Source organism: Rhinolophus sinicus, chromosome 15 (assembly GCF_057876585.1).
Source record: "Rhinolophus sinicus isolate RSI-liver-muscle chromosome 15, RSI-T2T, whole genome shotgun sequence".
In the NCBI taxonomy this organism is placed as follows: Eukaryota; Metazoa; Chordata; class Mammalia; order Chiroptera; family Rhinolophidae; genus Rhinolophus; species Rhinolophus sinicus.
This window is the reverse complement of record NC_142515.1, coordinates 127,337,850-127,364,071: the sequence shown is the minus strand read 5'-3', so window position 1 is coordinate 127,364,071 and position 26,222 is coordinate 127,337,850. Positions and strand designations below refer to the sequence as shown.

Here is a 26,222-nt window from a genome sequence, read left to right as displayed (position 1 = left end):
ACTCTTTCTGCATATATAAGTTATCTGTAATATAATAAATATGTTTACTATACGTAAACTTAAAATTTTTATTACATATAAATATAAATTACAGATACAATATAAAATGTAAATGCTATACGATAGATGAGATATATTTATCATATATACATAAATGTATGCCATATGCAATATATGATATATATCAAGTAGTATCCTACTAATTTCTTTGCCTTTTCTTTAAATTCAGTTAATGATTAAAAATAAATTATATATGTTCAATACAATGAAAATCATCTCAGCCTTGACAGGAAAATAGACATATAATTTTATAGAAGCTTCTAGGCCATTTTAATTTAAAGAACATTTGGACATAAAATGTGGTGTAGCAAAACAACCAGACAATCAGTAGATCTGGCCTCAAATATTGGCTCTGTCTCGCATGGTTCTGTGGCCTTGGGTAAGTTTTAAGTATTCTGTAAAATGATGGCATGGATTCCTTCTGGCTGAACAGTTCCCGTGCTCTAAATGTAATGCATTTGCAAGAGATGTGCAGCCAAAATCAAAGAATGAAACCTCTGCAAGTTCACAAGAGTCATCATGTATTGGCAGGGGTTAATTTTCCAATCATTTGCTACAGTCTACTAATATTTGTGGGAAAAGAATTTTGGCATAGCATAGCAACATCAATAAAACTCATTTTTCAAGTTTGAAAAAGAACCAGCACAAACAAGTGAGAATGCTGGATTTTGGAAAAATAGAAAGCTATTTCCAAGTAGCCTGGTATAAATCATACCCAAAGTGGGTATGAAACAAGAGATAAAAACTAAGACACTTACTTCCTTTCCTAAAAGCAGTGATTGAATCCCTTCCCTAATTTTGTGATCCTTGAAAATACCATGAGTACAGGTACTGATTTTTTTTTTCCAGTCAAAACGGAATTTACCATCCTCAATTGAACTGAAATTGTTTTTAATAATTATATATTATGAAGGAAATATTTGAACATTACAGCATATTAAAACTTTAAAAAGATTGACAAACTAATTTTAAATGTTTTCCAAGGAAAGATATCTTTTCAGACATACTCTATTCCACTAAATCTGGTTTTTAGAAATGGGACATACTTAGATACATTCCCTAATTGGCCAAGGAAAAGCAGTTGCATCAGTGTATCATCTCTGCTATATGTTTTAAAGATCATCAGTTCATTTTATTTCAATTTGATTTAGATGGTATTCCTTGGAGAGTAATGAAAAATGTTAAAAGTGTGACTTATTATTGTAACTTAAAAATATCTTAAAGTCATTTACTAAAACTTCACTGGTATTGGGTGTGTCAATTTGTCAATTTTCCCATCTACAGGTGTCTTTGGAAAACACTGCGAATTGAATAGTTATGGATTTGAAGAGTTATCATACATGGAATTTCCCAGCTTGGATCCCAATAACAACTATATTTATGTCAAATTTGCAACTATTAAAAGCCATGCTTTATTGCTTTACAACTATGACAACCAGACAGGGGACCGGGCTGAGTTTTTGGCCCTTGAAATTGCTGAAGAAAGACTAAGATTCTCTTATAATTTAGGCAGTGGTACATATAAACTCACAACCATGAAGAAGGTGTCAGATGGACATTTTCACACTGTGATTGCCCGGAGAGCAGGGATGGTAAGGCACTTACGATTTCCTAATACTAACAGGTGACCTTAACGGGGGGTAGTAAGTACCACCTCACCCCAGTTCTCTAAGCATGTGCAAGATAATCATGTTGTTAAGACGTTGTCAGTGGCCTCATGTGGGATAGACGATTTTACCTGATGCCCGCCAAGGTCCCTTTAAACTTAATGAACATTTGATTTTCTCAAACAAGGGCTTGGGAGGAAGAAGGAGAACAAAGAAAGAGGCCCCGCAAGGTATGCCCAAAAGGAGAGAGAAAATAATTGTTTGTTTGTTTGTAATATGTGGCCATAGTCATCAGGTTTTGAATAATACCAAATATGGAAAAAAAACACACACACAAAAAAACAAAAACCAAAACACCCTTGTCATGATTACTTCAGTCAGAGGAAAAATGTCTCCCCCTTTCAGAAAACATCCAAAATAAGGTCCCTACTGGATGCTGAACCGTTTCCTGCTGTTCAAAAGGACTTTGTTGGAAACTGGCAAAATCATTAACTTCTCCATTTTGAATCATTGCATAGGGAGGATAGAAACATCTCAATTTACAGTGGGACTGGTAGAAAAATTCAGCAGTAAAAAAAGATGCATATAACTCTGGGTGATGTTGCTCAACTTGCTTGACCTCCCAGTGCTGTGTTTCTTACATTTGCTTTGCTTTTATTAAAATTAACCTCGAATGATAACCATTCTTATAAATTAATACTTATGTAGTACACTTGGCCCTTGAACAACAGGGGTTTGAACTGCGTGGGCCCATTTATATGAGGATGTTTTTCAATAAATACCTGTATTGTTTTTGATCCTGGATCAGGAGTCCATGTACCCAGAGGGCTAACTGTATGCATTGTATGACGTCACTCTATATAGGGAGCACCTGTGGATTTTGGTATCATGGGATTCTGAAACTAACCCCGCATGGATACTGAGGGACAACTGAAGTTTTGGGGGAGTCAAAAGTTATACGTAGATTTTCAACTGCATGGGGGTTGGCACCCCCTGCATTGTTCACGGGTCAACTGAATTTATATTTCTGCTATCCAAATGGACAAAGTTGGATTAGTCCATTCAACTTTTTCAATAAATTTAGGTAGAACCTTGCTTATCTGCATTGGTAGAAACCCTCAGTCCTCCTGGATTTTAGGTTAGACCCCTTCCTGTACTTCACTGACCATGTTCTGAAATACCACTCTGAACATAGTCCTTATAATGTCACCAACTACAATATGCAAAGTTTTGTTATCTGCAGAACTTACTGCAGCTTGGGGAGCAAATGTGGGGCATCACACCAGCATTGTAGGGCCCAGAATTACATGGACATGCAACAAGCTTGGTCTTAAACTGGGCTGCAGCCAACCCCAGTGGCCACTGACTTCTGTCATATTCCTGGGCCTCGTGGCCATGACTTGATGACTTTGTTCATTGATCACAAGGACCAGTCCCATGGTCTTACTAGACAGAAGACTTTTGTGTTGGGGTCCAGGGGAGTAATGCATCCCTTCGGATGCGAAAACAACTACTGTTAGCTGTGATTTAAGTATCATTGGGGAGTTTCTGCTGTATAGCAATATATAATCATCCTGATTATACATAGCTATACCATAAGATGCCATTCATCAATAATGATTCTTGTCATAAATGAAAACAGCATCTTATTGATTGCTTTACATTATCTCAAATTTTATCTTTAATGCAAGTATTACGATCTTCATAGGTTGTTGTATAGCATATTTACTTTGTACTTTCAAAATCTTTTTGTATGTATGTGTGATATATTACTGAAAGAAGACTTTATAAAGAAGACTTTTGAAAATCAGAAATACAATGTTCTTTTTTTCTTTTTTTCATTTGTTAGAGTAGCTGGGTAGTAGAATAAATAGACTTATTATAACCCCGGAAGCTGTCCCCAGACCTACTGTATCTGTATGATATTCTAAGAGATGTTAATGGCATTCTTAGTTTTTCATCTATAAAACAAAGGGGTTGGAGAAGATTTTCAAAGCACCTTTGTACCCTTTATATGTAATGATTTCACAATTTTAATTTTAGATAAACAAATATGTATCCATAATTTAATATTGTATTTATCATAATATACTAACTCAAAATGTTATAACTTCCAAATCATGGCCACATAGAAACAAGCCCTGGGCATTGTTGGCTAATAAAGGCAAAAGGAACCCAAGGTGACCACAGTTTCCTTCTCTTGATGTACAGGCAGCTTCTCTAACTGTGGACTCTTGTTCTGAGAACCAAGAACCAGGATATTGTACCATCAGTAACGTGGCAGTTTCAGATGACTGGTAAATAAAATGATTAGTTTGATCTTTAGTATTATTTGATATTAAAAAGGAAATTATACATTTGAAAGTAATTTTACTATTGCTAAGTATTACATAAAAGTTTACGATATTTTATCCTCCTCAAAGGAATTTTTGTACTTTAAAATAAAAAGTTAATAATTAATGTACAAATGTGTGGGAAAAGGTGTGAAATGAAGTGGTAATGATGAGAATAAACCTAGAGAAAGGAAGAGATAGCATAGCCTCTACTCCGAGAAGGTTCCTGAAATAGTTGCATGAGACCTGGGTCCCACAAGGCTAAGATCAGGACCGAACCCCTTTTCGACACATTCTCTGAATGTTGTATGTGGTAATTATCGGCACATATGGTTCAATAGCACCTCAAACCGAAACACAGCATTAATTACCCCACCTAAAAGATAAGTGATTTTAATAGAAATAGTAACAGAGAAAAATAAATAGTGACACATAATCCATTGCATTGATAATTCAACATTGTTTTATATACATCCCATTTGACTGAAAATGTCACTTCCATAAGTTTCATTATTTTCAGACCTTACAAACCTAATAATCCTCTAGGTATCTGTTTTGTGGACATGTATTAATATGTAATGTTTTTCACTCAAATTTACCGTGCTATATATATAAAACACATGCCAGAAAAAATTACCGTCACTCATTTTTAAACGAAACATTCTGCTGCAGTCTATCATGTCGGTACTAATCTACTTTTCTTTCATATGGAGGACTCTTGACGTTCAGCCAAATCGAGTCACAGTTGGAGGCATCAAGTCTCTAGAACCAGTCCTTCAGAGGCGAGGACACGTGGAAAGCCACGATTTTGTCGGGTGCATAATGGAATTTGCAGTCAATGGACGGCCTCTGGAACCCAGTCAAGCTTTGGCAGCACAAGGCATCCTAGATCAGTATGGCAATTTTATTTCTTACTCTTTTACAGAAAATGCAAAAGGTGTATGATAACTGAGCATCAAAAGATGAAACTATTGTGCGCAAAGCCCTAAAAATAGCAAATGTTTCACATTGTTTTGAATTTTAAATATTTATTTATAGCTGTGAAATTTTGTTTGGCATAACATTTAATTATGAATTTAATTCTTATTTCCTGGAGTCTAAGAAAAATATATTTATGCATGTATGTATATATATGCTCTATCTTACGGAGTTATGATAACAATTTTATGACTTAAGTCGGTAAATCTCATAGAAAGGAACCTGACAATTCATATGTGTAAAAATAATATCTACAAAAAAAATACTTGAAATTAAATATTTTAAACATAAGCATATATATTCCCCAGAACTTGATACATCTTTAAAAAGTAATAATTTGGTTAATTGCAAACTGTAAAACAATTTTTCTTCATATTTGATTATTGGTTAGGTTCCCAGCAATGACTTAGGAATTGTGAAAATAATATTTTAAAATTATTCTAATTTATATTGAAAATTTAGAAAATTCAGAAAAATATAAAGTAGATTATGAACTAACTACCCACAAACTCACAAAATAATCATTGACACGTCCATGACTGCCTACTATAGAGGTGCCCTATTTTAATTATGGTTGTACACGTGTTTCCAATTTTCTTAACATATTAATAACCCGATGATTAATATGTATTCACAAAAATGTTTGCGCACATTATTTTCTTGCTTGAGATTTCTAGAAAGAAAATTGTGAAGACAAAGCGGTGAATACTTCTTAATGTTTGTTAACTTAAGTATTTTACTTCGAGGTGGCATTTGCCCTTATTTTTCCATATTTTGTTACTGTTTAGTCATAACATAGTACTACCACATTATAACTAATCACACTAATTAATTATACGGAAATACAGAGTCCTCATTGCTAACCATTGTAAATTGTTGGGTGTGCATCCCTCTGTATCCTTCTCCATGGTCACACAAATAGTTTTTGAAATTTGATGTTTTTACTTTTAAATATGTTGTGAACATCTTTTTAAATCAAAACATAGAGCTCTAAGTCATATGTATGGCCAAATTACTTTCCAGAAAGGTTACAGTGGTAGTATAAGAACATATCTTGCTGTGTCTATATTTGTCATATTATAAACAATGTTCTTACATTAATTTTCCCTCAAATTATGTTTCATGTGAAGCATATTATTTCATGACTTCTCAGAACATTTGTAAATTGAGATAGAATTCTCTTGAAATGAGAATTTTTATTCCCTTTTAATCACCTTTTCGTCATAAAAGATTCCGAATTTAAAACTGGAGCTTCACTGGAAACATCATTTCATCTTATTTTACTTAAATAAGTTTGGTTTTATCCCTAAACATACCTCTACCTTACCGTATTTTGATATGATGGATGCCATTGTCTTTGGATAATGTTGGCATAATCTATAAGATTTAAAGACCAAAATATTTCAAGGCTCCCACATTGGAGAATTTCCTTTCATTTTTTCACTTCAGATTTATCCAGTGTCTTACTAACATTTATTGGTACCTTACTACCAACATATCTGTAGTATTTTATTGTATTACTAGTCTGTTTAACCTTTACAACCATTCTATGAGGTAGATACTATTATTTTCATTTCACAGATGAGGTAACTGCGTGACTCAGAGTTTATAAACTTGCCCAAAGTCAGCCAGCTAGTGAGTAGCAGAGCCAGCTCGTGAGCTGGGCACTTGGCTCAGATGCAAATACATGGATAAGACAGATCCTTGCTCTTGAGGAGTCCCTTTAAATTCATGATTACTGAGGTAGTGCAGCTGCAATATTACTGGACTATATATTAATTTCCCCTAGTTTAATCATCTCCCACTCTCCTCGGTGACGAGATCATGCCTCCTCTATCCTCAGACCTCAAACATCATCTCCTGCATCCTTTTCTCAGCTGATGAATTTGCTTTCTAACTTGCTCAGGAAAATGAAGCAATCAAAAGCCAACTCCCCAGAGCTCACCCCACTTCTGTCCGTGCCTCCTGCAATACCTTGTAACCTGTTCTTATCACCGAACTCTTCCTAGTCCCACAAAACCAAGCCCCTTTTGTGCAGTAGATTCCATCCCAAAACCTTCCAGAAACAGCGCTCCGGCTTTTTCAATAGTGTTTCTTTTCTCGTTTCAATTCATGCTGTCGTTTCTCCATTTTACTTAAAAAAAAAAAAAAAAAAGTTTATCAATCCCATTTTCCTCTCTAGCTACCAACCTAATTCTCTCTTCTTTTCCTTGAAAAAATGTTCTTTGTCAAAATCATCAACAACCTCTGTTTTGCTAAAATCAGTAAATTTTCATCTTATTTGAACTTCAGCTACATTAGGTACAGTTCATCCCTCCTCCCCGCTAAATTACTTTATTTGTCCACCAGCACACATGATACACTCCTTGTTTTCTGCTCTTCACCTCACTTCCTTAACCTTCCCTTTGTATCCATATTCTTTCTTGAAGTCATTGTTTATAGTCCTTGGTTTTTACTACTGTCTGTAAAGCTGGTGACTCTTGAGCAGTTAGTGTCAACTTGGCCTCCCCTCTGAACTTCAGACCCTTGTGTCTGCCAGCCTACTCAATATCCCACGTGTGTTTCTAACAAGTATCTCAAACTGAAGTTTACAGCTGAACTTCTGGCCCTCCCTCCTGACTCCTTCCCAGCCTACTCCTCCCACAGATTGCCCTATCTCAGGTAATAACGCAGTCCACACACCTGCTCAGCCAAAACTTTTAGACTTACCTTTGACTCTTCTCTTACTGAAAACCTCACATCCAATCTATCAGCAACCAGCATGACATTTTCAAAACAGAAGTCAGTTCTTATCCTGACTTACAAGGCCTCCATGATCCGGCCTCTCCTTCAGCTTCTCACGACATCTACCTACACTTCTTGTTGTTCACTGTGCTGTAAGCATCTTGGGCCCTTGGTGTCCTGCAGACACGCGAGGTACACTTCCACTTCCGGGTTTTCTCACTTGCTGTCTCCTCTGCCTGGAATGATTTTGTAGCAGATGTACTTCGTTCTCTTGCTTTCCTTGGGTCTTTACAAGAATGAGTCCTCCCTTTACTGTCTAATCTAGAGATCCAGCAACCCCCCCACTCCGCCCCCAAACTCCTAATACCCTTTCTCTGTCTTAATTTTCCCATAGAACTTCCTTCTTTCTAACAAACTATACCTTTATCTAATTTTTCGTTTGTTTTTTGTCTGTCTCTCCCACAGGAAAAGTAAATATTCCATGAACACATGGATTTTTTTCATTACTTTATCTCCATGCTTGGAATACTGCTTGCATGTGATAGGCATTCAGGAAATGTTAGTTATCTGGGGGAGGACGTGTGTAGTCAAATACACACATCGCCAGAGATCACAGTAACCAAAGTGTTTGTTGGACAAAGATTTCTTGCTCAATTAAGAATTAATTTAAAGAATAAATTATTACCTCTTTACTGTGTAAGATGTTATTTTGTTTGATCCCTTTTATGAATGAGGCAGGTCATGTGTTACAGGGCAGTTTCTAGTTTGATTAGATTCGACAAATGTATTTGGAACTTGAGTTTCAAAGGATTGAGTGCACGAAATTAAACAGGTTAATAAACATTTAGATCTAATTTTAACAAATTACTCCTCCCACCTTGTTTTGTGCTTTATGAGTCTTTATTGTGATTTTATTTTAGATGCCCTAGACTGGAAGGTGCGTGTACACGCAGCCCCTGCCAACATGGCGGCACGTGTACGGATTACTGGTCATGGCAGCAGTGCCACTGCAAAGAAGGACTGACGGGGAAATACTGTGAAAAATGTATGCAAGCTGTTTCATCTTCCACTGGAAATTATAATAACCATGAAAAGTATAAATATATGCATCTAAATATGTAATTGAATTGTTTTCATTCTAATTATTGAAAATATTAAATGGGCAATAATTAGTAAAGTAGAATCACAATTTTAAATTCATTTTTTAACCTGAGGAAGAGTGACATCCTTTTAGGATTATTTACTAAATAACGAATTTGTTTCCATTTTATAAACACAGCGTTTATTTTTGGCTAACCAATAGGACTACTAGGCAATTTACAAGGCTGCGGGCTAATTCAGGCTTTGGCTTAATATCATTTGCTTTTAAGCGATGTTTCTCTCGATATTTTGTATTTGGTGGAAAAGTACAAGTAATAAATCACTGAACACTGAGTTCAAAACACCTTACAACAGCATTATAGTCTGTTACAATTAAGGATGACACTTGAATTTTAATTTGTAATTATTGGAATTTGTTTTAAATATGACTTTTTAAATCCTTATATTAGTTATTTACTTCTAAACACTAATGTTACTGTCACTAAGACATTAAGGATGTTCAAGCCATCACTAGACCATGGCATTCTCTAATGTCAAGCTGTACATCCCACTAGCTAACCCTAATGGGGTCTCTTTTATAAAAAATTGCTTCACTTTCAAATAAGTGGTTACTACTTAAATTATAGTATTTAACTGGCAACTTTTTAAAGAGTCATTTGATTCTATTATGAGAATGAAGAGCAAGTCATGATTAAATTAAGGATCTATTATGATCAAAAAGATGTTAGTAGCAGAAGCATAATTGTGCTTAATTATTTAGGATAAAGTCAAAACAGAAAAAGTACCTTGTCACATGATATTTTTTAAAGTAATAAGTATTTAGTAAGTAGGAACTCAATTATATCTGGAATATGAAATGAGTCATTGGCTTGAGAAACGTCCTATTATTTTAAAAACTGAGATATAATTCACATATTATAAAATTTACCTTTATAAAATGTACCATCCCGTTCTGAAACTTTTTTGAGCTCATTTATGTCCTTTTTTTTGGTCTTTTGCTATAACAAACTTCTGTACTTCAGTAGTGTGAACATTTTATCAGATTATGATAAATTATAATTATACATGATGACAAACTAAATTCTACATGATTATTACTAGTCATACAGTTACAAATATAAAAATTTGCACACATTTTTGTTTAAGTTTCTAATGTGTTAGAGACTATAAAGATTGCAGATCATTTTCACTGTGAAAAAATTTATGAATTTTGGATACAGTGAAAATTATAAAACAATAATGTTTCGCTGTGTTTCCAACAATTTTAAAAGGTGTCTATCTCTTCAGGTACTCAATTTATGTCAAGTATCAAATATTTAATGAATATTTCCCACCTAATTAACACCTGTCTTAAAATGTTTTCCATTTCATGGTTCTGAAATGGATTTAAGAATTTGAAATTAACTGATGCAGTAGTTCACATGTGGAAGTTGTTTTTTCAAGAGGAGGATTTGGGGGACATTAATCCCCCAAACTTTATATTTCATTGTCCCCTTTTGATAATTTTTGTCACCTGCAGACACTCTGTAAGAAATAATGGAAGCATTCATTTTTCCCTTTCTGTGCTGGCTTGCAGCTGTGACTCCTGACACTGCCCTATCATTAGAAGGCAAAGGGCGCCTGGACTACACCATGAGTCAGAATGAGAAGCGAGAATACTTGTTAAGACAGAGCATACGAGGTGCCATGTTGGAGCCTTTTGGTGTGAACAGTCTGGAAGTAAAATTCAGAACAAGAAGCGAGAATGGCATTTTAATCCATATCCAAGAAAGCAGCAATTACACTACTGTGAAGGTAAGATAAAAGCTAATGGTGACTTCATTTGATTAGACCGCCTGCTGTGTCATGGTTTAAATCACTTCTCCCATAATTTCTGTCCTTTTCTTTTACAACCCATTAGAGTTCTGTCTAATGCTGGGCAACATTCCAATATCATCTGTCTTAACTATTTCCCAGGCACTGGCCAGAGGAACAAAGATCTGAATGGTTTGGTTTCTAACACTTCTGTCTTGGTTTAAAGGAGAGCCCACTGCTAGGTAGGCTGGTATAGAAAGAATCTGTTGTGATCTATTTTGTGGGACAAAAATTTATAGTGCTTTTTCCCCTACTTTTAAACAAAGTAAAACAGAAAGATAATGTGTCTTTGAAATGGAAAAATATTTCTTCTCCAAGAATTATTTCAAACATTGGTATGTATATATTAACTGGCAGGACTAAAATAAGGAAAAAGATTTTGAAATTTTTATCTGGCTTTATTCTGGAGCATATGTTCAATTTACTATCCAGGTAAACCCTGTGGAATTAAGTATCTTTGGAATGACTGTAAGTAAAATTATAGCTAATTTCTCCAAATAATTTCTAAATAAATCTGTAAACATCATAGTTCATGAGAACAATGGATTGATTTATCATTAGGGTTTTACATAATTTGTATTTTTTCTCAACTATAAATAAGATGTTAAACTGGTGAACAATTTAATTAGATATGTATTTGCCATCAGCTCTTAGCTTTCTTAATTTCTAAAACTATTATTCTGCTTTCTTTCCCACAAATAAGACATAGTCTCTTAGATCATAATTTTCTTTAGTTATATTGACTGCTTTCTGTATATTTTTGTATTTTTTAAATCTACTCATAATTTTATATGAATTTTTGTAAATTCTTAAGAAACCAAACCTAGATTTCCTAATTTTTTCACATATAAATCAGTATTTTGAACATTTCTAAAAGCTTAGTTAATAAAGAAAAAAGCAAAATACACAGACCATCGCGAGGTTTAATTCCTGTGTAATACTAAAAATAAAAACAGATGTTCACCCCTAAACTTCAGCCTCTTTCTTCTCAAAGTTTCTCTCTATCCAAGCCAACTCTCATTGCTATACTCCATGGACATATCTTTAACATAGAGAAAAAAAAATCTTTTAAAAATTCTCATATGATAATTCCCTAATCCAGTCATTCCCAACTGGGAATGATTTTACCCCACTGGGGACACTTGGCAACGTCTGGAGACTTTTTTTTATTGTTATGGTTCAGTGGGGGTATTACCGGGTAGTAGAGCTATGTCTCTAAAAATCCTGCAGTGCACAACACAACACCCCACAGAAAAGAATGATTCAGTGTGCAATGTCAGTAGTGTGTGGCCTGAGAAACTGCCCTAATCCGGCACTAGAGAATATCTTCAGTTTATCACTTTACCTCCATTATGGAAACAAAAGGCCCAGTTCCAGAATTAACAAAGCAACTGCAAAAACAGCATATAAGTCATTGTATAATGTTATTAGTTGGTGTTTATAATTTTCATCAAAAATTACTGGAAGCCAAGAAAGTAAAGACGTAAAGAGAGAAGTAGACCTTCAGTCTACAAGAAACATTTTTTTACATGCGTTGAGAGGTTTTGACATTGAGGTCTCTGCATTATCTGTTAAGCTGCTTCCAAGTCCTCGTGCCATTTAAATGACATATGAAATATTTCTGTACAGTATCTCATTAAGCCAAAAGATACAAAATACAATGTGGTTAAAGAAATCACAGACAGAATTTGTTCTTCCTTAAGGAAGAAGCTGAATGTCAGGATCCATTTTTGTCATCATAAAGCCTTGTGTTTCCAATGGCAGAGCAGTGTGCAGCTTGTCCAGATTTGGTTACATTGGTAGCAAGCACTTAGAAAAGTAATTGCTAATGAATGAAAATAATTACTAATGCAGACAAAAATGCACATTTGTTTTGTATGAAGTTTTGAGAAGCAGCTTTTCAGGGTTTAAGAGGCTTGGCAGGTAAAGTAAGTAAATTAGAAAAAAAAAAGTGAATAAGGAGAACTAAATAGACAGGAAGCGAGTGGCTGTTGTAAGCAGGCAAGTTATCTGGATGACAGGAATACGACCTGCTTATACAGGCTAGGAAGCTGGTTCACATGGACTGTTTCTTATCAGTTAGCTTATCAGGGACCAAGGCCCCTGGTTTGCTTCTTTCCTTTTGGCTCACTTTCTGACAGTTTTTTTCTTATTTTATTTTTTTTTTTGCATACTCTAAATCAGTGTCTCTCTCTGTCTCTATCTCTCTGTCTCTCTCTCGCTCTCTCTATCTCACACACACACACACACACACACACACACACACACACACACACTTTGTGGGAAAAAAAAAGATTGGGTAAACGGGATTCCATATGGTTCAAGGAGAAAGGTCAGCAGTGGGTAGCAACAATGATGAGAGATGAGGATATATAGACTGGATAAGGTCTGTTCATATAAAAAAGAAATTAAGGAGAGAATTTCAGAGAGAAAAGCAAAAGGAAAGTCTACTTGTGTGTAAGTGTGTTGACACTGTAAAGTGTTCCACAAATCTCCCTTCCATGGCACACCATGTAGCTCCGTGTTTGGAGTCTGTATCACACATGATGGACTTCCTTTCTGCTTTGAATCTGTTGTGTTGTTTGGGTGCACAGAGTTTTGGTTAGTTTTGTTCTTAAGTGAGGCTAGGTGTATTGTACACAGGTGGGTTGACGGATTCAGAGCTCTATAGATTTAAAAAAATAAATGAATTAATAAATAAAGCAAAGCAAACATTAGCATGATGTTTTGACATGAAGAATTCAGGAGTTCGGTAGAGTGTTATTGGGGAAAAGGAAACCACGGGGAATGATATAGTAGGAGTTATATTCTTATCAATCCACTCTAAGGTATTTTCTAAAGACCCTCATCAGAATTGTGCGAGTGAAAGGGTGACGTGCTGTGATCAAGTAGGAGAGAAACACAGAGCTGGGAGAAGTCCCTTCCCAAGGCTTCTTTCTAGAAAAGACCCTGGCTTCAGTCAAAGAAGAGTTGCTGTTTGTACTGTGTGTCATGCGATGTGGCCCATTTGATGGAATGTTATTGTCATTTAGCTACAGCTTTCTTTTTTTCTCTCTCTCTCTGAGTTTGGTACTGAAATACATTATTATCTAGAGAGGCTGCTTTAGTAAAATATTACAATATGAATAACATATGTAAATGCGTTAGGCATATTTTCCACAGTAAAAGTGAACTGATTTTTAGTTCTGCCAGATGTGATCATTGCATGTAGATACAGCGTTTGATCTGAGTGACAAAATAAAATGATCCACCCCTTCATTCCTGTCATTTGAGATGCAGTGTCACTTCATCCGCCTGCTGAGGCACCAGCTCTGTCTGGTAGTTCGATGGATTATGCTCCCTGCACCACATGTTCCTCCCGCCTCAGAAGTGATTTGCTTTTCTAAGTGTCTACTCAGAATACTGGAAGCGTGGTGGCTGGAAACTCGAGCAGGAGCCCCCTGTTACCCAGTGTCCTGCTGGGAGAAGGAACAGGAACCAAATATCCTTAGATAAGTGGGGAGAGCGAGCCAAAGTGAGGACTTGTCCAGACACCTCATTATTACGATCTGACCCTTTATTCATCAGTTTTTATCTCAACAAATGATATAAATAATAGGCAAGATGTTTTTCTAAAATTCCAGTGTGTAATGGATGAGAAGTAAAACAATTTATGTTTGTCTTTATTTTTCTAAGTACGCTTCATTTTCAGCTAGCCATGGATTTTTCTTTTTGGAAGTAGTTTTAACATTTTTGATCACTATGGGCCATTTGTTAAACTGAACAATTTTTTTTTATACTTGCTATTGCCATTAAATGAAAGTCAATCACAAAAAAAAAAGTTTTAATTTACTTATCTTTAAATGGGTATTCACTCGATTATTGTCTCAACTGTGTTTTCAAAAATAATTCTCAAAAATAATTCTATATATCTTGAAAAGTTGGGTATCACACCTTGGAGACCACTGAAACCATTATGTATGAAGGTAAGGTATATGTTACCGAAAATCATAGAGGCAGAGAGATGAGTATATTCGAATACAGCCAGTGTCTTCAGCTGTTCTAGTTACTTTAAATTGGTCAGTATTTTAAGGCTTTATTTATATATTTTTAATTTTTATTCAAGCATAGTATAGTTTAATTGTACTTTATTTTAATATGTTTAATAGATCAAGAATGGCAAAGTACATTTTACATCGGATGCAGGAATCGCTGGGAAAGTGGAGAGAAACATCCCAGAAGTGTATGTTGCAGATGGTCACTGGCATACTTTCCTAATTGGGAAAAATAGAACGGCCACTATGTTGTCCGTCGACAGGATGTACACCAGGGATGTCACCCACCCAACTCAGGACTTCGGTGGCCTTGATGTGCTCACTGTATCCCTTGGGGGAATTCCACCCAATCAAGCTCATCGAGATACTCAGACAGGTAAATGCTGGTGTTGAGTAGAGTCACAAAGCAAAGGTAAAATTGTTCCTCTAAATATAGTTGGGCCCCTGATAATACTGTGTTTCCCTGAAAATAAGATCTAGCCGGACAATCAGCTCTAATGTATCTTTTGGAGCAAAGGTTAATATAAGACCGGTCTTATATTATAGTAAAATAAGACCGGTCTTATATTATGTAAGACTAGGTCTTATATTATAGTAAAATAAAACCAGGTCTTATATTAATTTTTGCTCCAAAAGATGCATTAGAGCTGATTGTCTGGCTAGGTCTTATTTTCGGGGAAACACGGTATCTATTATGAATATTCTAGACTAGCATAAGTATCTTTAGAAAGTGTAGAATAAATTACCAGCCGTCACTTACTTTAGACTTCAGACTTGCGTTTGTCTACCTAGTTCATAATTCACACCACGGTGCTTTCATGCTTTCCTAGTCCACCAAGCATTTATTCATGCCTGTATTCATCACTCATCACGCGTTCCTTCACACAGCAGCTATCACTGAGCTGTGCTGGGCTCTGGGGGTCAATGGTGGGCTAATGGGACACATGGCCAGCAAGGGAGGCAGACATAAATCACATCGTTATACAAGTTAATATATTATTTTAAGCTATGCTACATGGTCTGAAGGAAGAATATAGAATTCTAAGAGATTGCCCAAAAAAGGAGAAAGGGAAACTTTCCTGGAAAATTGACATTTGTACTTAAATCTGAACTGTGACGATAAGGATGGGAGAGTATGAAAGGTTACTTTATATTAATAGGAACTGAAAAAAGAAAATGTAGATTATGTCAAGGTCACAGATCTCAGCACATTGGGGGCTGATGTCACGAGTAAAGGCTGAGGTTGGGGAATGAAGCAGAGCCTTCTGACCATGCTGTAGTTTTGGTCTTATTCTTAGAACAACAGAAAGCTACTAGAAAAATTTAGTCATAGGAGTGTCCAGATTAGACAAACACTGGACCTTCCCGGCGCCAGCATGGAGATGGCACTGGAGGAGGGTGGGAGCGGACTTGTGCCAATCAGCTGGGAAGACTTTGCCGTGATGGAGGGAGGCCGAGTGTTGTGTGAGCTTTGACTAGTGTGGTGGCAGAGGAATTACCAAGAAGTGGGCAGGGAAGAGGTGTTTTAAAATTGAAATCAACCACAGTGTTGGTGATTGTGGCAATAGTCACGGAGGTTTCCAACTCTATAACTAGAAGAAGGCTAGTGCCACTGAGAAAGGCACCTGCAGAACAGTGCAAAAAGAAGCATGTCTCCGGGAAACAGCAAGTTTTAGTGTGGGCCATTTTGGGTGTGGAGCACCTTTGAGTCAGACCTTTGCATAGAGGGGCCAGAATCAGGAATGTACTGTAGCTGGAAATACTACGTCTTAGGAGTTACCACTGTCGAGCAGGCAACTGAAGCACTGGGCGTGGATGGTAACCTAACTGTGAGGGTGCACAGTGAAAAGAAAGCCTAGGGCCTTCTCTTTTGTACCTCGCAGTCAATGGTTGTTTAGAGGAGAAAGACAAAGAAAGGAGCCTACATCACAAAGAAAACCAGGAGAGTAGGAGCAAAAACAGGAGGTGTCAAGCTCACGGCAAAAGTGCATCAGGGATGGAAAGGTCGCTAGGCTGGAACAATGCATCAACTAGGAGAAAAATGGAAAAATGTATGGGTGAGTAACGGAGTCGAGGCCCAAAGTTAAAGTCCAGGTTATAAGTCGTTATAGACTGAGCTTACTTTAGCAATGGACAAGAATTCATTGGGATGCTTTAGGGACACAAGCCAATGCAAATCATGCCTTGTTGTTAGTGTCAACATAGATTCTTGGGCTCTGGGACAGAAGCATCGCAGTGTCAGCACCCTCACGTCCTGCAAAGTGTTTCTCAACTTAAAAAAATATATCGACCTCTATGGAGCCATTTTAGACCTTTTCCCCTCACCCCTGCTGTCCCCACATCATGGAATATTAATGCCACAGCTGTACGCCATGTCTGCCCCTTGGGGGGCCCACAAACCACTGTCATGGCCGAGATTTTCCTTTTGCTCCTCAAGAACTTACGTTCAACTCCTTGGGAATATATGATCTAATGATTGACGTCATTGGCCTAGTTTTTGTTCTCTAAGTATTTTAAAATAAATCTTATTTCTCGTATGTATGCAATTCTTGGTATACAGATTAAATATTAAAACACATAGAAATTAAGTAAGTAAAACGCCTTGCTGCTGCTTCTGTTCCGCAGGCTTTGACGGCTGCATCGCGTCAGTGCTGTACGGTGGGGAGAGTCTGCCTTTCAGCGGGAAGCACAGCTTGGCCTCCATCTCCAAGACGGACCCCTCAGTGAAGATTGGCTGTCGTGGGCCGAACATCTGCGCCAGCAACCCCTGCTGGGGCGACTTGCTGTGCATTAACCAGTGGCACGCCTACAAGTGCGTCCCCCCGGGGGACTGTGCCTCGCACCCCTGCCAGAACGGGGGCAGCTGCGAGCCGGGCCTGCACTCCGGCTTCACCTGTAGCTGCCCCGACTCGCACACGGGGAGCACCTGTGAGACCGCGGTGGCCTGCCTGGGAGTCCTCTGTCCTCAGGGGAGGGTGTGCAAGGCTGGCAGCCCCGGCGGGCACGTGTGCGTCCTGAGCCAGGGCCCGGAGGAGATCTCCCTGCCTCTGTGGGCTGTGCCCGCCATCGTGGGCAGCTGTGCCACAGTCCTGGCCCTCCTGGTCCTGAGCCTGATTCTGTGCAACCAGTGCAGGGGCAAGAAGACCAAAGGTCCCCAGGAGGAGAAGAAACCCAAGGAGAAGAAGAAAAAGGGAAGTGAGAATGTGGCTTTCGACGACCCGGACAACATCCCCCCGTACGGGGACGACATGACTGTGAGGAAGCAGCCCGAAGGCAACCCCAAGCCAGACATCATCGAGAGGGAGAACCCCTACCTCATCTACGACGAGACCGACCTTCCGCACGGCTCGGAGACGGTGCCCAGCGCGCCGCTGGCGTCCCCGGAGCAGGAGATCGAGCACTACGACATCGACAACGCCAGCAGCATCGCGCCCTCGGACGCCGACATCATCCAGCACTACAAGCAGTTCCGCAGCCACACGCCCAAGTTCTCCATCCAGCGCCACAGCCCGCTGGGCTTCGCCAGGCCGTCGCCCATGCCCCTGGGGGCCAGCAGCCTGACCTACCAGCCCGCGTACAGCCAGGCGCTGCGGAGCGGCTCGCTCGGCCACTCGGCCTGCCCGACCCCCAGCGCGCTGTCCCGGCACAGCCCGGCGCCCTTCTCCAAGGCCGCCACCTTCTACAGGCACAGCCCGGCCCGGGAGCTGCACCTGCCGCTGCGGGACGGCGGCGCGGCCGACGCGCACGGCGACCCCGGCCCGCCCGGCCTGTTCGGCTACGCGGCGCGGCTGGGCCGGCGCAGCAAGAGCCCGCAGGCGCTGGCCGCGCACGGCTCCCGGCCGGGCAGCCGCCTCAAGCAGCCGGGCGGGCCCGTGGCGCTGGAGTCGGCCCCGCCCGTGGGCCTGTCCATCGAGGAGGTGGAGCGGCTCAACACGCCCCGGCCGCGCAACCCCAGCATCTGCAGCGCGGACCACGGCCGGTCCTCGTCCGAGGACGACTGCAGGCGGCCCTTGTCCCGGACGCGGAACCCGGCCGACGGCATCCCGGCGCCGGAGTCGTCCTCCGACAGCGACTCGCACGAGTCGTTCACGTGCTCGGAAATGGAGTACGACCGGGAGAAGCCGATGGTGTACACGTCCCGGATGCCCAAGTTGTCGCAGGTCAACGAGTCGGATGCGGACGACGAAGACAATTACGGGGCCAGACTGAAGCCGCGGAGGTACCACGGCCGCAGGGCGGAGGGCGGCCCGGGGGGCGCCCAGGCAGCCGCCCCCGGCGCCGCGGACAGCACGCTGCCCCTGAAGCTTGGGCAGCAAGCAGGGAATTTCAACTGGGACAACCTTTTGAACTGGGGGCCTGGCTTTGGCCATTATGTAGATGTTTTTAAAGATTTGGCATCTCTCCCAGAAAAAGCAGCAGCAAACGAAGAAGGCAAAAGTGGGACAACTCAGCCAGTCCCCAAAGATGGGGAAGCAGAACAGTATGTGTAAATGCTATGTAGTGGCCTGAGAAGAATCTAAAAACAAGGAACACTCAAACCGCCTTTGGCTGGGTCACATTTGCAAAACCGGCCAGTAGGGACTGGTGTTGGCGGGAAAGTTCTAAAAATAATAACCACAATGCTGCTGAAACGGACTCGAAAACGACTCTTTAATTTAAATATGCTTGGTTGAATTCATTTTCTGGCATGCCTGGTATTGTGTAACTTAGTTATGTGGCATGCAGCCTTTGGAAAGTTTTTTTCTTATTTACCAATGTTCGATTTGTGTTTTTTAAAATTAATACTGTTGCCATTGCAGAAATGAACTTGTGCTTTCACAGTGCGGTCTGTGTATTGTTGCCATTGTATTCTTATTCTGTTTTGCAAGAGCCTTGTAAAGTGTAGAAAGGAGCCCTCCTATCCTTGAAGGAAAGACTATTAACACTTCTCAGAATTGTAGATTCCATATTCAGTGTTGCTTGGAAGTGTCTGGCTAGTTGAATAAGTTTTATGTGACAGTGGGTACTAAAATTAAGTCATTTTGTTCAGCACTTTAGAACTTTCTCACAAATTGTGTTAAAACTTCTGAATCTTTTTTTTTTTTTTTTTTTTTTTTTTTTTTTGGTGAACAATGACGATCTTCTGACTTTCATCAGGCGTCCACTACAAACAAAATGATTGCATGTTGTTCCCAAAACACTGCCACCTTCCTACTGTGGACTGATGCTCTCAGCAGAGCTTCTCAGAGACACTTTTAAAAAGTTATTTATTGAAAAATGTTCTATGCTTTTAAAATTTTAAAGAATTGACCTAAGCAAAGACTATGATTGGACTTATTTTTCAACCATTTAACATTTACCCCCATGTACCCAGTTTTTATAATTTATATAAAGTCAAATTTCAACACTTCTTACTTTCTGGCATTTTGTAGATCGTTTTTTTAATACTGTGTAAAAACTTTTTTTTACACCTAAACTGTGTTTTTGATACTGATATTTTCCTATGCTGAATAGTTTTCTTACTTTCAGGGAAGGTAAGAAAATACGTTTTTTACATTTGTTACTTATGTAACATATTTTTCACATTTTGATATTTGTAACATACTGTATGCTTTCTACTTGTAAATGCCAACAATAGAATTAAAATATTTATTTAAAATACACTGCATTCACAATGTAGTATTAATTTTTCATCTTTCTCTGTTATCTTCATGCCCAGTTGTGAATAGTCGCTACTTATCAACAGGGTATGGCAAGTTGAACCATCAACAACAACATGATTTCTTTTAGAAAATATAATTACAGATCATTGCCAGACAGATTTGCTGCAGTGGCTCAGTGCATGCCTGCCTGTCAGAGTCCCTGGACTTCCCTGGCGCATAACGAGTCTCAACTAGGCTGGGTCTTAGGGGATTGACTTTGTTATGAAGCTGGCTTAGCAGTCCCAGGAGAGTATGTGCACTGAAAGCCAGCTTTGAATCAGGCTTACCATTATAGGAACAGCAATGAATTATAGCTAATTAGGGAAAAACGTCTGGCTCTCATTTTCTCCAAAACTTTCGAAGTCCAATGGTGTAGGAAGCATGGCAATGGAAGCTCTGCTACACATACCGAATCCCTGATCACACTGCTGCATAAATTCTAAACAAATTTCACGTGTTATCTTCACCAAGACGAAGTTCTACTTTCAGGTAGTCACCCAAGGGGAAAACAATTCGAGAGTAGAACCTAGCGCAGAACAACATCCATTTGTGTAATAACAGTTCCATCTAAATCCCAGGACTTCTGCAAATTACCTAACACTCTCAGAACTTTTGGTGATATCTGCCCCATACCTAACAGTTGCTGAGACTATTAGGCTCTGACTGAACCACTGACTGCCCAGATTGAATAGCAATTTTAACAATATGTAAAAGAGTCTAGTAAATAGCATAGTAAGTAAAATATTTTTAAATTAATACCAATAGGTTGAGATACAGGCCAGAATTATTTTGCCATTTCATAACTTTGTGATTATTTTCTGTTTCCGAATAGGAAATAAAATGTTGGTTTACTCTAAATTATAACATTCCTATAGTGTGGTTTAGAGACTGAGTGTAAGACACTAATGTAATTTCGTCACCTGTGATGAGCCAACATGTTTTCGTATTTCCCCATGCATTTTCGTGTTACGAATTTGTGAGCCAAGTAGGGGAACCTGCTGATTGTTTCACATAACTCAAAACAGAAAACTTTTTTTTTCTCTAGAAACTCTGAAGCATCTCAGTGTCTTCAAGGATGCAAACTGTATAATTGAGAACAGAGCTAAAAGTAAAATGATAAACATGATTGCAGTTAGGGGTTAAGGGGAAAGAATCTGATGCCAAGATGCTGTATTCTAATTTTCTAAGAATTCTTTGTGAGATAGAGCATTACGAGTTCCTTGCTTAATTGATCCCAGTTTAGGACTAAGAAAGGATTTTTATAGGACGATTTCTACTCTTTGGTTTTTATTGGAATTTTTTTTTCATTGAAGCAAGAACAATGCTTATAGCAAAACGAATCAGAAATATGTGAAACGAAGTCGCAGGTAAAGTGGAGATTAGTACTTAATTTACGGAAATCGTGAACTGCTGCAGCATGTACTATGGTTGTGGGCAATTACAGACAAATGACCGGGTAACAATCCCCTCAAATAAACGGTTAATCGTGAGCTGCATGTCCGCACGTAAAACCACCACCTCAGAATTTTGATCCAGCCCCTGTAAGGGTTGGTTGGATTGCCTGGAATACAGTCACTGTTTGGGGCTCTTCCTGCATCTTTGTAGTGATGAAAACATTCCTTTCTTTCAGTGAACACCGAACGCAGCTTATGGCCATGTTGTCATAAGGGTTCCCCGGCCTCAGAGGTGAGGGCTCAGACTGGCAACATGCCACAGGACTCGGACCACTCAGTTCTTAAGAAGCACATTGCTGCTGCTTCAAGATGGCTTCTGGAATTTTCTAAATTAGCTGATTTTATTGACAGCTTACTTAGATCAAACAAAATCATCTTAAGAAAATGAAGCCATCAGAAGGGCCTGGAGCACTTCTTTCTCACTCACATGTTGCTATCAAAATGTTGACCAACACTAACGTTGATGAGAAAAATAACTGACAAACTATTGAAAGTTATGTCCTTTATACGTATTTTATTTATAAGGGACAATAAAATATGTCACCATGGGACTTAACTGCTTCCAGACACTCCATCTAAGAACAAATCACTATTTTCACGAAAATGCCTTCTTAATCAGGAAAAGGTGAAAATAATTTTTTAAATTTTGGATCAGAAATTTAGCAATGGTCTTTTCTTTTTCCCTTTTATGTCATAGATCCAATTTAAAAGGACTAACATTTCTAGATGACTAAAATTCCATCTCCCTAGGAAGAAAATAAGCCTAGAAATGGGCTGTATCTTAGCATACATTTATTAGAGCTTTTAGTATGAAATGAAATATTAAAGGTTATGGTTAATGCATATTTCTTAAAGATAATTTGAGTGAAATGCCACACAATAATTTATATGGTTACCACTACTGAGCTAGCTAGTAGTTTTAATGGTTTGTCAGTCCAAGAGTTATAGGCTAGTGTTATAAAGTAATCCAGTATTTTCATGTATTGTTAATGAGGGGAAAGGCATGTGATTCTAATAAGTTTTAGTGCATACAAGTAAATACCAGTGAGTCAATCCTAACGTAAACTATACATCTATCATATCGTTGCAAACAAATGCATCCTTAACTAAAGACTAAGAGGTACGATATCCTTCAATAGAGAAAGTTATTGTTCTTTACAACAGAGATGTAAAGAAGTTCAGTGTCCAGGGAAAATCCATTTAATCCCAAACAATAATTAGCACCCTTTACATGCCAGGCATTTCCTAGATCATGAGATAAAACAGTGAAGAAAACAAAGTACCTTCCTCCATGAAACTTACGTTCTAGTAGAGGAGACAATACATGAAGACAGTAATAATTACCATTGTTTTCCCCCAAAATAAGACCAGGTCTTATATTAGTTTTTGCTCCAAAAGACGCATTAGGGCTTATGTTCAGGGGATGTCATCCTGAAAAAAATCATGCTAGGGCTTATTTTCCGGTTAGGTCTTATTTTTGGGGAAACACGGTATGTGTGTTCCTTAATACTCATATCTAGTGGAGACAAGTGCTAGCAAGACAACTGAAGCAGGCTGAGGGTTATATGATGGTTTGCACGTGTGTATGCTATTTTAGATGGGTTAATCAGGGAAGACCTTTCCGGGTAGGTGACTTTAGAGCAGATCGCTGAATGAGGCAGGAGAGCAAGTCAGACACACAGGTGACACTTGCAGGCCGCGGCAGTGGTATGGGGACACATGGAGAGGGAGAACACTCATGTTAGAGGAACAGCAAGACAGTCAGTAAGCCAGGTCACTGTCAGTACATCAGCAAATACTGCGCCACAAAAACCCTGGGGATGAACGAGTGTGAGGAGAAAAAGCAAGAAGGATAAATCAGCACAGGCCCAGCAAGAGTATCATTGTTGAAGTGTATCGTTATGTGCACCTTCTTGCAAAACAAGAGCATCTCCCTATGCAAAGTAAACCCTGAGAAAGTGGACCTGCACTCACTCTGAACTAATGTCTGAGATCCAGAAGACAAAAGGACATACGCGTGTAATTGAGATGGATGTCTGGCTAACGTTGCCTGGGTCATGCCATCCTCCGCGAGCACGCCACACCTGGAGGCATATTACCAGAAAGCATGTTAAGATACATGATCTCGTGAGGCAGTCTATTTCCTTAGTGCTGAGGCATTTCTATATCCAAAGTACAAGGTATCTACTGATTAGAAGGCTAAGGGAATTTTTATTTAAAAAATTGACTTTTCTTTTTTTAAATGAAGTGGGTCATTTGAAAAGAAAAATTTTCAAATGGAATGAGAGGTTTAAATTGGTAGGAGGGTGTAATGGCAAACCAGATATCTAAGACACAATGGTAAATCTATGCATGAATTCAAGGCAACTAAGTCTTGTCCAGAAATATTTTAATGACTTATTGTTGGTTTGTTCATAATGAGCATAGTTAACCTCCATCTTTGCATCGCGAATAAACCTTTGTCAAAGTATGTTCGAATTTCAGCAGAGAGCCAAGTTGAATGTGGTGAACTAAGATTTAGATATTAAGACATACGTTTGGCATTTACCATGAAAAATCTCAGAGGAAGTATTTTTTTATGTATTGTACAATGTGCATATGTCAGACCCATAATTACGTTAAGATTCACATAGGCAATGCTGACAAATGTGTAATTGACATCATACAGGTAACCCAAGGACTCTTTGAACTTGTTAAAGGAATATACGGAATGAATGACAGACTCATCAAATCCTCATATAACCTGGGGTATATTCAAAGTAGAAATACTATAAACCTTTGTGAGAGAGTCTCCATATCTGAAGACACACAATTAAAATGGCAAGACCTACAGAGTGTTTAAAACACATAGCATAAAGGCAGATAATTTCCGGGTGACTCATTTGGATACTTCCAATTTCATTAGTTTGTGAATCAATTTGCCAAACTCCCAAACCAGGTTGCAAAGTACAAAGTGCAGTCATTATGGTTTTCTGGAAGAAAGTTGGGGTCTTAATCTGTGTACCATTCTAGCCCAAATAAAATAACCCAGAGTGTACAAGGGGCTTTGGCAATGTCACTGAGTTCCCCATTGCAAATTAAAACCACGTTGTCTGTGGTACAGCTGCTGATCAAAATAAGATTCCATGTTGGCCAGAGCAGTCAGCTCTCTCAAGGAATCTTTTTTCCTCTTCTGTGTGCACTCTCTGGGGCCAGAATACTGCCGAAAACAGTTACTGGTACTTGACTTTGAAGTCAAAAAGTGAAACATTCTAGAGAAATGTTTCTTTAGAAAAACAGCACAGTTCAGACAACTGAGCATACACAACCTACTCCAAAACAGCTTGGTCTGAGGAAAGAGAAAGCTGTCCTGTGGGGCACCTGGGGTAATGCTAGTCAGGCAGTCAGTCCAATGAGGAGATGGGATTTCCGGGAAACACACATTTGGGAAATGGCTTCGGATAAACAGAAAATGCAACGAGGGTTGCCCTCTTCCACTTTGGCAGAACTGTGATCAAGAAACTCGAGTTGGCAGTCATCTACTATTTAACAGGAAACCATTCATGTCTTAAAAATATTACTTCTAACCCATGCAAAAAGCTTATGATAGCACGTACTGCATACACCCATACGTGGGTCTGGAGGGCAAATGAAAACCAGCATTTTCTTGTTGTTAAGCTGCTTTACAATGAGCATAACATAGTAATCCCTGAAAGAGGAAGGTTTGAACTGTCTGTATGATAAGATAGATAAAAAAAGTGACTTTGACATTGTCTTAGTTTATGCAGCTTCAGATTAAGGACAGAATGGGTCCAAGCAGTGTTCAATGGACTTTCAAGTGGCAAAGTGAATTATCTATACTGTGTAGACAGCTGTCTACCCAAATTAAAGAACAATTCCTGGCTACTCTGCGTGTAATGGACACTTTTAAATAGATATCTGTTGGACACCAAATTAAAAGCATAACTGTTCCCTAGAAGTTAACAACTTTTTAATCATTTGCTCAGCACTGTGAGCCCAGCCATGGGAGAACCATAGGGAGAATCTTGCCTTTGAGGAGCTTGCAATTTTTGGTGACTACACTCTTCTGAACTACCTCAAAATTTGCACATCTCTGTTTTCAGGGAATTGCTTCCATATTTCCAAAGAACATTCTATTTGTCATCCTGTGTGCTCCATCCACATGCAGAAACCTGGATAATCATATAATCAGTGACTTCCTAAGCATTGGTAATCTATTGCATTTTCAAAGGAACAAATAATAGGTTTGGTGAGTTTTAAAGGACACTTCAGGCAATTTACTAGCTGTGTTGTCTAATTATGGAAGATTCAGTTAGCATCCCTAGTATTTGAAAGCTGCTGCTCTGAGCTAACTATTACCAGCCTTGTCCTACCATACAATACTCATTTTGAAGCT

General features: G+C 38.9%; 1 protein-coding gene across 1 annotated transcript in view; it reads left to right on the top strand.

Moving 5' to 3' along the window:
• The window catches only part of FAT4 (FAT atypical cadherin 4), a 148,142-nt gene extending 127,809 nt beyond the window's left edge, over nucleotides 1–20,333 (top strand). Inside the window, exons 11-17 of the mRNA XM_019710865.3 lie at nucleotides 1,345–1,652; nucleotides 3,879–3,964; nucleotides 4,714–4,893; nucleotides 8,623–8,747; nucleotides 10,380–10,597; nucleotides 14,806–15,067; nucleotides 17,317–20,333. Coding sequence (XP_019566424.3) covers nucleotides 1,345–1,652; nucleotides 3,879–3,964; nucleotides 4,714–4,893; nucleotides 8,623–8,747; nucleotides 10,380–10,597; nucleotides 14,806–15,067; nucleotides 17,317–19,181 — 3,044 coding nt within the window. The 3' untranslated portion in view covers nucleotides 19,182–20,333. The remainder of the gene's footprint in view (nucleotides 1–1,344; nucleotides 1,653–3,878; nucleotides 3,965–4,713; nucleotides 4,894–8,622; nucleotides 8,748–10,379; nucleotides 10,598–14,805; nucleotides 15,068–17,316) is intronic.
• Nucleotides 20,334–26,222: the final 5,889 nt, after the last annotated feature.